The sequence below is a fragment of the Cyprinodon variegatus genome, unplaced genomic scaffold, assembly GCF_000732505.1.
Source record: "Cyprinodon variegatus isolate N-32 unplaced genomic scaffold, C_variegatus-1.0 Scaffold157, whole genome shotgun sequence".
Classification (NCBI taxonomy): Eukaryota; Metazoa; Chordata; class Actinopteri; order Cyprinodontiformes; family Cyprinodontidae; genus Cyprinodon; species Cyprinodon variegatus.
The window spans coordinates 54,423-68,586 of record NW_015150610.1 but is presented as its reverse complement, the minus strand read 5'-3'; the positions used below and the strand labels follow the sequence as shown (position 1 = coordinate 68,586).

General features: G+C 35.9%; 2 protein-coding genes across 3 annotated transcripts in view; one reads left to right on the top strand and one right to left on the bottom strand.

Moving 5' to 3' along the window:
- Positions 1–3,909, top strand: part of spef1 (sperm flagellar 1) — a 6,748-nt gene extending 2,839 nt beyond the window's left edge. The window contains exons 5-7 of the mRNA XM_015377648.1: positions 2,441–2,513; positions 2,618–2,726; positions 3,038–3,909. Of these exons, the coding sequence (XP_015233134.1) occupies positions 2,441–2,513; positions 2,618–2,726; positions 3,038–3,154 (299 nt within the window). The 3' untranslated portion in view covers positions 3,155–3,909. The remainder of the gene's footprint in view (positions 1–2,440; positions 2,514–2,617; positions 2,727–3,037) is intronic.
- A 4,438-nt stretch (positions 3,910–8,347) lies between these two features.
- The window catches only part of LOC107086614 (erlin-1-like), a 9,476-nt gene continuing 3,659 nt past the window's right edge, over positions 8,348–14,164 (bottom strand). For both annotated transcript variants that reach the window (XM_015377682.1, XM_015377683.1), the window contains exons 4-12: positions 13,982–14,028; positions 13,810–13,871; positions 13,599–13,724; positions 13,407–13,480; positions 13,073–13,131; positions 12,890–12,981; positions 12,640–12,729; positions 12,477–12,556; positions 8,348–10,753 (exon numbers count right to left, since the gene is read on the bottom strand). In XM_015377682.1, coding sequence (XP_015233168.1) covers positions 10,562–10,753; positions 12,477–12,556; positions 12,640–12,729; positions 12,890–12,981; positions 13,073–13,131; positions 13,407–13,480; positions 13,599–13,724; positions 13,810–13,871; positions 13,982–14,028 — 822 coding nt within the window. In that variant the 3' untranslated portion in view covers positions 8,348–10,561. The remainder of the gene's footprint in view (positions 10,754–12,476; positions 12,557–12,639; positions 12,730–12,889; positions 12,982–13,072; positions 13,132–13,406; positions 13,481–13,598; positions 13,725–13,809; positions 13,872–13,981; positions 14,029–14,164) is intronic.

Below are 14,164 nucleotides of genomic sequence, written 5' to 3'. Positions count from 1 at the left end.
TATATATATATATATATATATATATAAAGTTAAGAAGCAGTCTATATTCTGCAAGGCTTTTAGCAGAAGTTCCTTTGTAGTGTCCATGCTTAATCACTTATGTATTTTGTTTTTTATACAACTAGTTTGGCAGGTATTACAACTAACCAGCCATCATTTTATATTATGTTTTGGTCGACAGTCACAAAAGTTGAGACACATGGACACATTTTTATTAATATAGGATCTTATTTACCCATTTTAGACATTTGTTTTGTTATTCTATTGTATCAAATATCAGATAAAAACAAACGGTGCTCTACACGAGGTTACAGCTGTCATATTAGATTGTGGCAAACCTAATAAGCAACTGTTTAGCTAATCTGCTATTTAAGGCAAAAATAATGTGATTTGTTTACAGTACTTTTAAAAAGACAATAAAAATATATATTTCTAACAAGAGGGGACCAAGCCTGTTGCAGGGTTCACACGCATGTACAGAAAACAGCGTTTACTTTATTGTTGATTTGTAAAAAAAATGTATGCTTAACTTGTCCCCGAAGTGTTTCCCTAGCTTATACTCAGCACTAATCATTAAAATGGCTCTAAATTCTGATTCTTTAGAAATAACTTTTTTTTCCTTAGAAGTAACTGGTGTAATTTTGACCCTATTCTGTGCATAGCAAGGACCCTTAAACTGATTATATCTTTGGATGGACTCTTGTAAGGGCAAGGTCCAGATCTAATTGCTTGCTAGGACCTGCTTAGGAGCCCAATGGCTTGGTTGCTTCTGAACTTTAGTCTGGCTTTAGGGACCTTCAGCAGAAACCGGTCATGATGTTTGCAGCATCGTAATGCATCTCTTCAGAGGGCTATTGAAGTTACAGTCTTTGAACAAGTAAAAGAAAAAACAAGCCGTGTTTGGCTTACAAATTAGTTACCACAAACATCATAGTGCTTTGATCAAAATGACCAATTGCTATGACTGTTGTTTTGTATCAGGTCGTTCTGTTTCTGATGTGGAACTATTGTACTGCCCTCTTGTTGAGGATTCCATTGCAAACATCTAAAGATTAAAAAAAAAAAAAAAAATGGTTCTGAGGCGCTGCGTGAATTGCAGTCTTAAAATCTCTGAGAGGAAGATAACCCCTGAGCAATGTCTCTGAGAGTGCTAAAGCTTGAAAAAATAACAAATGTCCCCCAACTTATCAAATTTAGAAACTCCTCCAACAGTCAAACTAGGGTTTGAGAGAATTTCTTTTTTTTTCTTGCTTTTTTTTTTATTTAAGAGGTTGCTGCTGTCGCATAATCAAGCAAAAAAAGGCAATTTTTTTTTTTTTTACATTAGGCCTGGATATTGTTAGCAGACTATGTAAAATATGTAAATATTGTTTCAGTTATTATTTTATAATAACTGAAATATAGGAATATATATAGCACTGGATCTGCAACTAAACATGGGGAGGTGAGAAGAGTAATACTTAAAAATAAAGTAAAAATATCCGGATTTAAAGGCTTCTTATTGTGTAGTAGGATTCAGTATGGTTGAAAAGTTTGTTTGGGTAATGCATCAAATGTCTTTATTTCAGTAAAAAAACATCCCCGGGTGAAAGTAGTTTTCTCTTTGTAACAGTGAGCACTATGTTGTGACCAAGCTTGGTTTTCATCAGACTCATTGTCTGCTGTGGCTTATCCCACCTAGATAAGCTGATAACCAAACAACCAATCATTAAACACACTAGTCATCACTCTGTTAAATAAGTTAGAAAATGTTTTAACAAGAGCAAAAAAAAATAAAAAATGGAAAAATTATTAAAAAATGAAATAAAAAGATTTTAAGAGGCTATTAAAATATAGATCAACTCATTGCCTTTTTCAAGAAACCATTCTTTTTAACTATTTTCCAGCTGCCATTAATGCTGTTTCTAGCACTAATGTGATTTTTTTTTATTGTGTCGTCTTGCCTGTCCTGAGATCGTTAACCTTTCTGACACTTCCCCCAAAACTAGCACCTCCTCCTTTGAAGGCACTAGACAAACCCCTAGAACAAAACGTAACAACATGAGGGTGAGAAATGGAGATATGCGTCTCTTCCGTTTCCTACATTTCATCTGCCCCTGAAAGCACACTCTGTGGAGCTGACCTGAGATCAGCACCCCCATCCCTTTCCTCCTCTCTCTCGCTTTCCTCTTTCATCCACACCCATCCGTGCTCCCTCACTGATAGATAAGGAAAGCTGAGCCCCCCTGTTCAGGTCTTATCAGCTCCCAACATCCAGATGGTTCTTATCAAAGAGCTTGAACTCAGGACTGTTGATTGAAGGGCAGATTTTCTCTTCCAGTCCTCTTATCTGACTTTCTCTCTGTTTCCTTCAACTATCTTGCAAGTACTTCACTTTTAGCCTCACCAGATGCACCAAACTGGATCTCTAAAGATTTGTTTTATGCTTTCTTTTTGTTAGATCTAGAAATTCAACGGGCTGAAGCAAGAATTGTGGCTCAGCTGGAAGAGATAAAGATCCCAGAATCAAAATTGTACGGCAAAACAATTACATCCACTGGACCTAATAAAATCTGTTTCACTGCTTGCAATAGTTTTTGGAATATCCTAATTTTTAATTTATGTTCATATCACACAGAAAAGAGAAGAATGTGACATTTTACACAGAGATGGACAGTAAAATGATGCTGCGGCAAATCCTGATGGAAAAAGAGCTTCAGATCCAGGATCTACAGGAAACTGTGAAGGTACACTCAAACTGCTGACCGGTTGATGATCTGCGAAAACAAGCATCTACCTTTTCTATGCTTTGTATGCGGTAAATGTTGGCTTGATCATGTTTCTGTAAAGCGTGTGTGTGTGTGTGTGATGTGTCACACCCCTGTGTCAGCAGCAGCCCGTGAGTCATCAGCGACTCAGCGGATATAAACCCTTTTTTTTTTTTTTTTTGCCACATCTGCTTGAACATAAAAAAGAAGAATGTTGACCTTTTCTTCAAAATTCTTCTACTGCCTCTTTAGATAAACTACTTTTTCATTCTCTGTTTTCTTGCATGTAGGTCCTGCAGGTGAAAGTGAGCAAGCTGGAAGACCTGGTTGCACTGAAGGACAGGCGCATTGAACATCTGACCTGTCTCCCCGAGGTGTACAAAACAAAACTACAGTTGGCTGATTAATAAAAAGAAGACACCTCACTTTCAAGTTTAAACTTCTTTTTTGTCCTTGCTTTCAGGTTTAAACTTCTTTTATGTGCTAGCTGAAGTTTGTCTATTAGTAAAAAAAATTTGGTTCAGTGGTTCCAGCCTTGATTATGTGATATTTACATTAAAAATCCCTAAGATGATGGAATCAGTTGTTAATTATGTTAAGAAAGTGTGATAAGTTACTATCTGAACTTTGAGATTACTTATTTTTTTTGTCTCGTCTTCAGACTCGTGTTTTAAATCATCAAACTTCAGTAAGATCACCCAACAAAAATCCAAAAAGAAGTTCCAAGCTGATGATTCAATAAAAATAAAAAAAAAACAATTACAAGACTATACAAACCATCTAAAGTGTTGCTCTTATAAAAAATAAACCCCTTAAGCTTTTGATATAACAAGCATTTAATCGTTTATGTCACTGAAAAGGATTGTTGGCCCGTATTTGCTGATTTGTTTTCATTTAGTGTTTGTTTTGGGAAAGAATCTTAAGCATGTATAGCCTGTAAGAGGTCACGCCACAGTTCATCAATTTTAAGTATAAACTTTGTCCAGGCAACTCCAGCATTTATATTAAGAGATATGGTTTGCTCTGGATAAATGTGATGTGCTTAAAAGTATAGAGAAGGATGTTCCTTTTCTAGGTGGATCATCAAAATAAGTGGTCCTCCTAATTGCCATTCTATGTTTATGTAAGGCCCATCCTCAGTGCTCATCGCTATTTTCACTTACTGGTGGTGAGTCTCACATAGTGGAAAAATTGCAAATCTTCTTTTAGACACTAACCTTATATGAGCGATGCAAACAGCAACTTTTAAATGAGGAGAAATTGACTTGTGCATTGCAGGTACCTGGTTGTGTATGTGAATTGTCTTTTAAGTGGAGAGGGCGGGTCTTTTAAAAAATTCGTAAAAATCCTCCTTTATAACTTTTACGTTCAGAAACTTATGGCTGAACATTCTCCTTCAGGATTTTCTGGATAAAGGCAGAATGTGTTTATTTTTCAAGGATCTTATAAGGTGCTTTGTTCAGAAATGTGAGTCAGGCCTTTTTGTTTTGCCAGTAGTGGTTTGGATCCAGGGACTCTCCCTATCGCTGTCACATTTCTACAAGTTGGATCAAAAGATCTTGCTTTTTAAAATCTTTAAATGCTTTTTTTTATGTATGAAATCTAATATTAAACAATTACTTCATTGATAAACCCAGTTTATTAATAAAGTAATGATTGCCTTCATGGCTGTTACTCAGTTGTTTACTTTACTAACTTCTATTAATTCCACTGTGTGGGAGCCTGTAGGTTCACTTCCTTCAATGAAAAAATGACATCAGGGACATTCAATGAAACATCTAACTGTGAAACTGGCTCAAAGATAGAACACAATTCTTACTCTCTTCTTTTCCACTTTGAGATAGGGTTTTTTTCAGAATGAGTCTATTGATCATGCATAGATGACCAAAAATGGAAAGATTTATCATCCTGCAGCTTATAAAAAAAGCTTAAATCTGTTTAGAATCAGAATTAGTATTACCTTTCCCCCTTGAAGATTAATATCTAATTACATTATTGAAAGATCTCTGAAACAAACCAAAAATAATCACAACTAAGTATTTATGTGTCTAATAGATATGCAAAAAATATTTCTACCACCACTGATAAAATGACAGCCTCAAGAAGACAAACACCAACAGTTCATTGTTGCATATATTACTATAGTTTTATTAGGGTTGGGCGATTAATCAATAAATGTAATTTTCTATTTGAAAAGATTTTATTTCATTTTTTGAACCAATGGTCTTCTTGAGATTCCATAGCTCAGGTTGACATCAGTTCATCACTTTTCATACTTAGATTTGTAATTATAACTGACACTGTTAGCTGAAAACATTTAGTTTGTTATATTTTCATAGTTTCTTGTAAAACGTAGTTTAACAAGCATTTACACAGTTTGAAAGTCGTTGCCCTTTACATGAAGTTCACCTTCCAGGGGTGATTATTGAAATAAAAGCTAGTTTCTGAGAATAATGGATGCCATTTGTCATTTTTATTATGAAACTTAAGATAGAAAAACAAATCAATTTATTGGATTTGATAGGAAAAAAAATCACAAAATCTTTAAGTCATGTCGCCCAGCCCTACATTTTACCACCGTTGAATTTATGAAGTAACTCCACTGTAACACGTTGAGATTAGCTGGTTGAAAACTAGGCATGTGCATGAGTCGCAATGCTGTATAGCTTACTAACTGCAGTTTGGATTATATCAATTATAATGATAAGTTATGATATGTTTTTTAAATAGCTTGCTTAAGTGACAGAAAATCATTGCTTACTTACATTGTTTTGACTAGTGATGAGAAGAAACAAGTGGGGGAGGGGAAATGGTGGAAAACTCTTTGCAAATGCTATGGAAAGACAATAATGTTAGCTGTTTTAGAGCTTCGGTTTTTTCGAAAACCTAATACACCAAAATAGAGGCTCGGACTGGGAACGATTTTTGGCCCTGGCATTTTTCCATCTACACTGGCCAACTTATGGACCCCCCCCCCTGAAAAAAAAAAATAGAAGCACAGTCAAACGCGTGCTTCTCAAATGTGTAACACAATACGAACACATATTGTGGATTAACCAATCTATCTTCAAGCATCACACGACAACCATCACCAAGACTTCTATAATGCGGTTTTACTGGCTTTGGTAACCAAAGCACGTAAAACGGGAAACGTTAGCCTTTAGATGCAAAACCCCATCATGCACCACACCATATTTTTGCAAAATATTCAAACATAAATTTGCCAAATATAAGAGGAACATCAAGCATTTTAGTTTTATTATAATTTAGTTTGTTGCAAGGATTTTACAGTTTGAAGAAATAGAATTTAACAGTTTGAAGAAATAGAAAATTACACCATATGCCAACCGTCACAAGGATGTGCATGACAAGGACGGCCTATATATACTGCATGCATCATTTAGGTAGTTAAGATTGTATTACTTCTTGAGCTCCTTGAGTAATTTACTGTAACACGTACCGGTAGGTACTTCGGCCAAATAGGGCCGGTATGATTTAAGGAGGACCGGCCTGATTTCACAGATTACCAGTCCGAGCCTGCCTAAATACCAATTACCAGCCTTTAAACAAATAAGTATACAAGCAAATGTCATTAAGCATGAAAACTAAAACCAATTTTTAAAGGTAACTATACACAGCTTGTATGGAGAGTAATGGAAAATGATTTTCCAAAAGAAGACACCCATATTTTCTCAGTTAAGATATTACAGACACAGCGGATTCCAAACAACAGAGTGCACTAAGATAAGCAGCAGTCACACACACACAAAAGTAAATAGTCCAACAGTCTTGAGTAATGTTTAGAGTTTTCATAAAACCGCAAAGGAGCTCCATAAGAGAGGGTTGAAGGGGAAACTCACCAACACACAGTAAAAGAATGTGAGAGAAATTGTAGGAACAGAGCAACCATTGAAGGCATTGAAGCTTTGCTGCTGATGATTCATACTGGGATCATGCTGCTTTCTGAGGGCAAGAGTTGATCTGAGACGAGACGCCAAGCCCTCATGTAACTGGGGAGGTACATTCCGGATAAAGGTTATTTGGATCTTGTAGAATGTGATTTGGGAAGATCAGATCAGACAGCAACCTGAAACAACCCCTAGCAGCCCTGAGAGGAGTACTCTATATTTAATAACTAGACCACCCAAATAAATTAAACAATCCATCAGAGAAATAAGCAAACTTTCAGGGGCGCAACAAACCAAAAAGGAAGTTTATTCATATTTACTCTACTCAGACTGGATTAGGGGGGTCATCAGGAGTTAACAGCTCTCCCTGCGGAAGCAAGGACTCATGGTCTGGTTGTTAAGGATGCCAGAGACCTCCACAGGGTCTGAGAGGTCATCAGAGGAAGCTATCACTCATCTGGACACCAAACCCAACGGAGGCCAGGGCTCACGGATCAGAATACTTATTTTTCTATCATATGAAATCCACCTATGTGCCTTAGATCAGATGTGCTTTCTCTCACTCTATTACAATAGATATAAAGACTGCACACAGCAACAACGTGACAATGTGTCATGTTTGACTTTAAGGTTTAGCACGTCATTGCAACTATTTAGATTTTCAGTAGTTTTGTAGGATATAGATAAAATTCATGAAGAAATAACTAAATTATTTTTTAGAAATTAATTTACAAAAACAAGGCATTCTATCAGGTGGGTAGACTGCTTATAAGTACAGTTTATGATCAGTTTCATCCTGATGATTGAGAGACAGTCGTACATCTGCTACATGTAGGGTTTTTACAGTGAAGAGTGTTACATTATCTTTACATTTCAATATAGATCAGTCAGATATTCCTATCATTTTAGAGGGATTCAGGTATAGTTGCAATCATTTAGTTAAGCTTGTGTTTTTTTTTTCCTCCCTTAGAGATAAATCAAATGTACTGCTTTTTTTAAACCAAGAAGTACTGCATGTCCAAAAGGATTTGTCAGCGGTATTTTATTTTTTCTTATCTTATTAGAACATGACTGTTAGATAATGTTCTAACACATTTTGGGTTTTCTCCTTTTGAATTGCCACTAAATTTGTAGGAACATGCTGTTCTCCATAACTCGATTTGACAACTTTCTGAAGAAGTAGGTTTCAAAACGCAAATTTATGATGAACCAGGTATTTTACATAGATTCCGATGCCTAATAATGTAAATTCAGCTTAAATATTATCTTAGCTTGGTCCTTTATATTGAGCAAAATGAGATAACCTGCAAGATTAAGGAAACCCGACACATTTCTCAAATAATCATGGTTTTATAAGTGGTTTTTTAAGAGGGTAGGAAAATTAAGTTTTGCATGCTTCAAATATATTTACTTCCCACAGCCTTTGAAGAACTATGATACTCTTTAATTTTGCAGTCAGTTAACCAAAAACTGGATGGCTAAATCAAAAACTCTCCAGTTTGATGATTGGGTAGTTTTTAGGTTGGCTGGCTTTTTTTTTTTTTTTTTTTCTCCTTTACATGCTCTTAGCTCCCCTCCTGCTGGTACTTCAAAGTACTACACAAAAACCACCCACCCATAAACCAACCTCCACATTCACACATCAAGCCTGAGGAGAGGTACCAAAATAGGTTTTTATTTTTCATTTTTTCCATAAAAACATTGTCAAAACTGGAAAACATGTTTGCATATAAACTTTGTAAAACAATAAGACAATGTTTTAATTTCACAGATTGTACAAAATATTAACAACAAAAAGAAATTCATACATAAATCATACCCCTCCTTTAGATTCAACAGTTGAACCCGTCACCAAAGCAATGCAGCGTCTGTCACGTAGAGGCAGAGTAAACAAGCACAAGTAGTGTCCGCTGCCAGCTGTGTCTTCAGCTGACTAGAATCCAGTCGGTGCTTTTTAGATTGTAGGAGTCACTGAATGTTTCAGTCTGTAAGTGTACATGTTGGGGGTAAACCCTTTAGACATTTAAGGCTTGACTTCTGAATACTAAAGTTACTTTAAAGCTAAATAAACTTAAAAAAAGATCAAATGTCTTGAAACCAATGAAAAAAAAAACTAGCACCGACTTATCCTTTTAAAAACAGCTTGTTTCTGTGTTGCAGTTCAAATAAAAAGGAACTTAAACTTTTGGTTGTGTTCAAAACAACAGCAGGGTAACATCACAGTTTTGGATAGATGTTCTATTTCTAAAAAATAAATAATTCACTGGTTGGTGAAGCAAAGTAATAGAAAACCAACAGTCATGTCTTAAATCTAACTTACCGTATGTAACTGAATCTTTAATTGAAAGGGCCGTGTTCATAGCAGCAGTCCTGGGCTTGAAGTTGGTTGACTCCAAACTACAAACGTGAGTCGGTTTTTTTAGGACAGTCATTAAAATATATATCCATACTTTAGATTTTTGAGCATAATTTTCCCCTTTTCCTTACTTCCCAAAGTAATTTTTCTCTCATGTTTAGCTGTTAGCTTGAATTTCCATTGCTTATAATTTATAGAAATGTTGAGCTTTACTAAAGGTTTTAAACACTGCTGTTATTTTGCACACAACCTTATATTATCCCTGGAACCTAGAGCTGTGTGTCGCCATTAAACTCTAAAAAACATAAAAATTACAGTTTTTAGAAAATTCCAGTCAATTTCTACAATAAATCTGTAAAACAAAGACAAACTTGAAGGTAATTTGTAATTATTTTAACCTTAAACCCTTATCAGGATATTGTCACATAAACCTTCTGAGTTGAATGGATGAGAAAATGTTGCTTTCATTAATATCAGTGTTTTATTGTGGTTGAAAACAATGTTTTTATTAAATAGTTTTTTTGGGGGGTTTAACTGACAAAAGTATAGCATCGCTTGATAAACCAGACACCGTCTTATTAGAATAAAATAAACTTCCTGAGCATTTACATTTAATTATTTCTGAACAAGTTGTCTAAGGAGACAATAGTGGGTTCTAATAATCATCTAAATCAAGAAGGAAAAAACAATGAACATGCATAGCCCTGTTAATCAAAACCAAACAAAGCAAGAAGCATGCTGACATATTTCCATACGACTACTGATTAAATCGCTGTTAAGCATTTTTGTTTAGTTTTCTAAGACGACTTGCATCCCTTTTTCCTCAATTGTCTTCACAGTAGATGTCACAGAAATTTCAGCAAACCAACAGAAAAATCACCAAAGAAAAAAAAAAAAAAAGAGAGAAAATAAACAATCAACAATCTGATATGTACCCACTACTCTCCTCCAAATATGTAAGATTTTAGTCAATAGAAGATGAAGGAGGGATCCAAAACACCTGGAGTTTTTTATATTTAACTGAATATGTAATGCTTAATGCCTAAACTTAACCACTAGCAGCATTTGACTTGATGCGTTAATTAATTAGTTCTCAGGCTTGGATTAAGAGAGGACAGAAAAAGATGGCACAGATGTCTTAACTCACTCATAAACCTTCTCCAGTCAACTTTTAATTAGTGTCACCAGTCAGATTTCAGTGTAGCCATACCAGGAGTTGGAAAATCAGTAACTCATACCGATCACAAATCAAAGTTGTTGCACAAAACAGCGCCAAAAGCAAATTAAAATGCTCTAATAAAAGGGGAACAAAAAGCAGGTATAAGTTGCGGCGACTACTCCGTCACCTTCTCAGGCATCAAGACGGCATTGTTCTTCCTTTAAAAATGCTCCTGTGTATTCTAACTCGCACCTTCTCCCTCTCCAACTCTATATTTGCCAACGTCAATTTAAGACCAAAGTGTGTTGTTCACCAAACATGCGGCAAAGGTCCAGTGATAAGACAGCTTCCATCAGCTTGTCTTGTCCTGGGCAGAGGCTCAGCTGTGAACTCACTGTGAACTCTGCTTCACTTTAGGCAGCTCTTGCTCAGCTCTGGGTAATTTCGGTGAGGGCACAGGTTTAGCAGCGCCATTATGTCCTTCCATGAACATGTTAGGAATGTCCTGGCCAAAGTAGATCTTACTGTTGGCCGCTATGGCCTGGTACTTCATGAGCTCCAAGTACTCTGGTGTTAATTTCAGCTGCAAAGATAAAGTGGGAAAAGTGGTTAATTGATGCATTAAATAAAAATACTAGCATGTCTTTTAACACAACACGGCTGAAAATAAACCCAATACAGGTGTTGGGACAACTTGAGAAGGGTAGGAGGAGATGATAACAGGTTCAGGATCTGACTCAGCTGAGGAGGATATTTTTATGCTTAATCAAAACGTTACATCTCTGAAAAAAGTCAGAGGTAGGAGGAGGATGTGAAGGTTTTTTTTTTCTCCCATAATCACCATCTGGCATCATTTTAAAAAACATAATCTGCAGTCTTTAAATATTCTGTCCATCAGACGGACTTATCCTGTCCTTACAACAGCGTTGTGCTTTTTGACAAATCAAAAAAAGATTCTTATTAATGTATCAATTTAAAAATCAAATATAATTTGATAAAGGAATAAATCGTCTATAGATTAATTACGCACAAAGAGACAAATCGCAAGTCTCTACTAGTGCAATAGCCTCATGGATAACCACAGGCATGAGTGGATTGTAAAGTAGAAGGCCATTAAAGTTCTGGGGAAATGTCAGAGTGTGGCCTGTAGCTGGAGAGGTGACTAAAGTTAACCTGGCAGTAGGCAGATTGACACGTATAAAACTGAGTTGGCGTCTATGTTATCAATCTAGGATGGCTGTTGTTCAGTCTGTCCGTGAAAGGAAGGGACGTTTAGTACAATGCTTAGAGCTAACTGGGTGACATGCAGGCTAGTACCCGGATTCCATAATCAAACTCTTTCCAAATCCTGTTGGAAGAAAAGCACAGACATCTTTCCCATCTACAAACGCACAAAGTGCTTCTCTTTGCTTCTCTTTAAATGAGAAATTGTCGCTATTTTAGCTAAAAGCGAGTCAATTTGGCTTTTGACAGGTGAGTCCTCCAGCATAGCCATGTTTGTAATGCCCCGGCAAGGTCCTTCTGACAGTGATCATCCTCACACGTCCCGCCCCAAAAAACGCTGCTGGCATGTCATTGGTCCAATCCGATGGTTGTTACGAGACAGACGTATGTGAGACTGAAAACTCGGTTACAGCGCAAGGTTAGCTTCAAGTGCCATCTAGCAGAAAAATACGAAAAAACATTAGGATGATAAGTGGAGCGGAGCAGAATGTCAATTGCTCGAGGTCCAATGTGAAGTTTCAGAGTCAGCGATGATTTAGTGAGGCATGCCCTCTGCTGGGTTTCAGTTAAAGACAGGAAAATTATTGTTCTTATTTTAATTTTTTGAGAAAAAGATGTTTGGATTTTCAAAATCAATGATCCATAATCATCTCTGTTAGCTGAAATAATCACTAGAAGGGGATAGTGGTCAATTAATCTTTCAATTAAAGTGGAAAAATCTATAAATAATTTCTCTTTTTGAATTTGTCAATGACAAAAATGTTTTTTCAATGGGATTAAACTAGGTCTGAAAACAAATAATCAGATTTATCAATTATTGAAATAATCGTCAACTAATTTAGTAATTGACTAATCATTAACTGGAGTATAGACTGTAAAACATATCTTTAGCTAACAGAGCAACCCGCTTAAAGCAGTAATTATATCAAAATTGTAAAAAAAAAACAATATATAAACATTTTGGATTTAAGATAAAAAAAAATTAAATAAAAGATTAATCGATTTGCAAAATAATCTTTAGTTGCAGCCTGAGATTATTCCCCATGGCGATCCCACTGCATGTGATTTGATGGTGTTTTTACCCTGTTTGCTTCTGCAGACTTGGCAGCAGTGTAATATTCTGCATCAGCCTTTGCCTTCTCCCTCGCCAGGAAAGCCGCGTCTAACACATAGAGACAGTTTCAGATGGGAAACAAAAAAAAAGCAAGCAAACTAGCAACTACTGCGAATTTCAACATAAGTTACCTTCTATTTCAGAGATCTTTTTCTCCGTCTCTTTCTCCATGACTTTCTGTCTGAAATGGATCTCTGCTACTTGAGCCACTTTCTGAGCCTCTGCGGGGTAAACAGGGAAGAAAACAGTAAATCATGCACATACAACAGTGGAAGATTTGAATTACAGTAAAGGGCTGAACCCAGACACAAAAACTTTTTCATTGGATCTTGCAAAGTCAAAAGCAGACAGTGCAAGCCAGCCTTCAAACAACAGATGTACCAATAATGGCTTTCTTTCTTTCAGTCTCTGCTTCCTTCTCTACCACTTTTTGAGTTTGAGCTGTTATTAACAGACGGGTCTTCTCAGCCTCCCTGGACAAAAAGAGAACATAAACATTTTGTGAGGGATGGGTTCAAGACTAAGACTGTAATATGTAAACATACAGAAGGATTGCAAACTTACATTAGTTCAAAGTTCCTCCTTATAGCCTCTGGGATCTTTGGTTTGGTTACACGTACTGCCTTTAACCAACAATGAAACATCAGGAAGAAAAAAAATTGCTTCAATGTGATCAACAGAAAGCTGAAAACGAATTACAAATCAGTGAGTAGTAGTTTGTTTCTAATTTAACTTTTTTTTTTTTTACATAACTCTATGAATAAATTATTTTTTTTTACACTGGTGTGGCCAAATTTAATGTTTACTGATGAAACATTATTCATTTACTGACTATGTGTCTTTAAGTGAAAATAAGAAATCACAATTGAGGGGAATCATTTTCTGTTGTAATTATTACCTGTATTGTTAGTCCAGGTGCCATGGCATTAAGATCCTTCTGTAATGCAGTTTTTAGATTCTCATCTATAATATCTGTAAGAGACAAAAAAACGAAACTTCATTGAGATGCTCCATGCTATAAATCCGTCTTTAAGGGTTAAGGAAAGAAGGTGAGCTTAAAATAAATTAACAAATAAAGTCAATTTCTCACCAAACAGCTCGATGTAGACCTCTTGCAGAGTATGGACGCTGCAGAACTGGTTTAGTTCATGGTGGATCTTGTTGAAAATTAGAGTTTTGTCATAGTCAGCAGTGTAGTTCCTCACAGTATCAACAACTGCACACAAACAAAAGGAAACTTTTTAAAAAAAATACCCCACTAACCAAAAGCAGACAAGTTAAGGTGAAACATGAAATTTTACCTGCTGAAGGAACCAACATATTAACGACTTCTATCCTGTCGAAATAAATCATCACACCTCCACTGCACACAGAAAGAGAGAACCGAAAAATATCCACTTTATCATAAAGACATTTTATGTTATGTTGGTCTGTTTTTGAGCAAATACAGTGAGTCACTGAATAAAGGCGTACCTTGTTCCACAAGGCACATTCTTGATCTCATCGGTTTGAAGCGTAGTCTGAAACAGACAGGGAAAATAGACATTATCATGGTAGCTTATAGGAAATACCAGAATTATTCTTGTGCTTAAAAAATGTTAATTGAAATACGTGGATGCAAATATACGGAGTGAAATTAATACATTGCATGAGTTA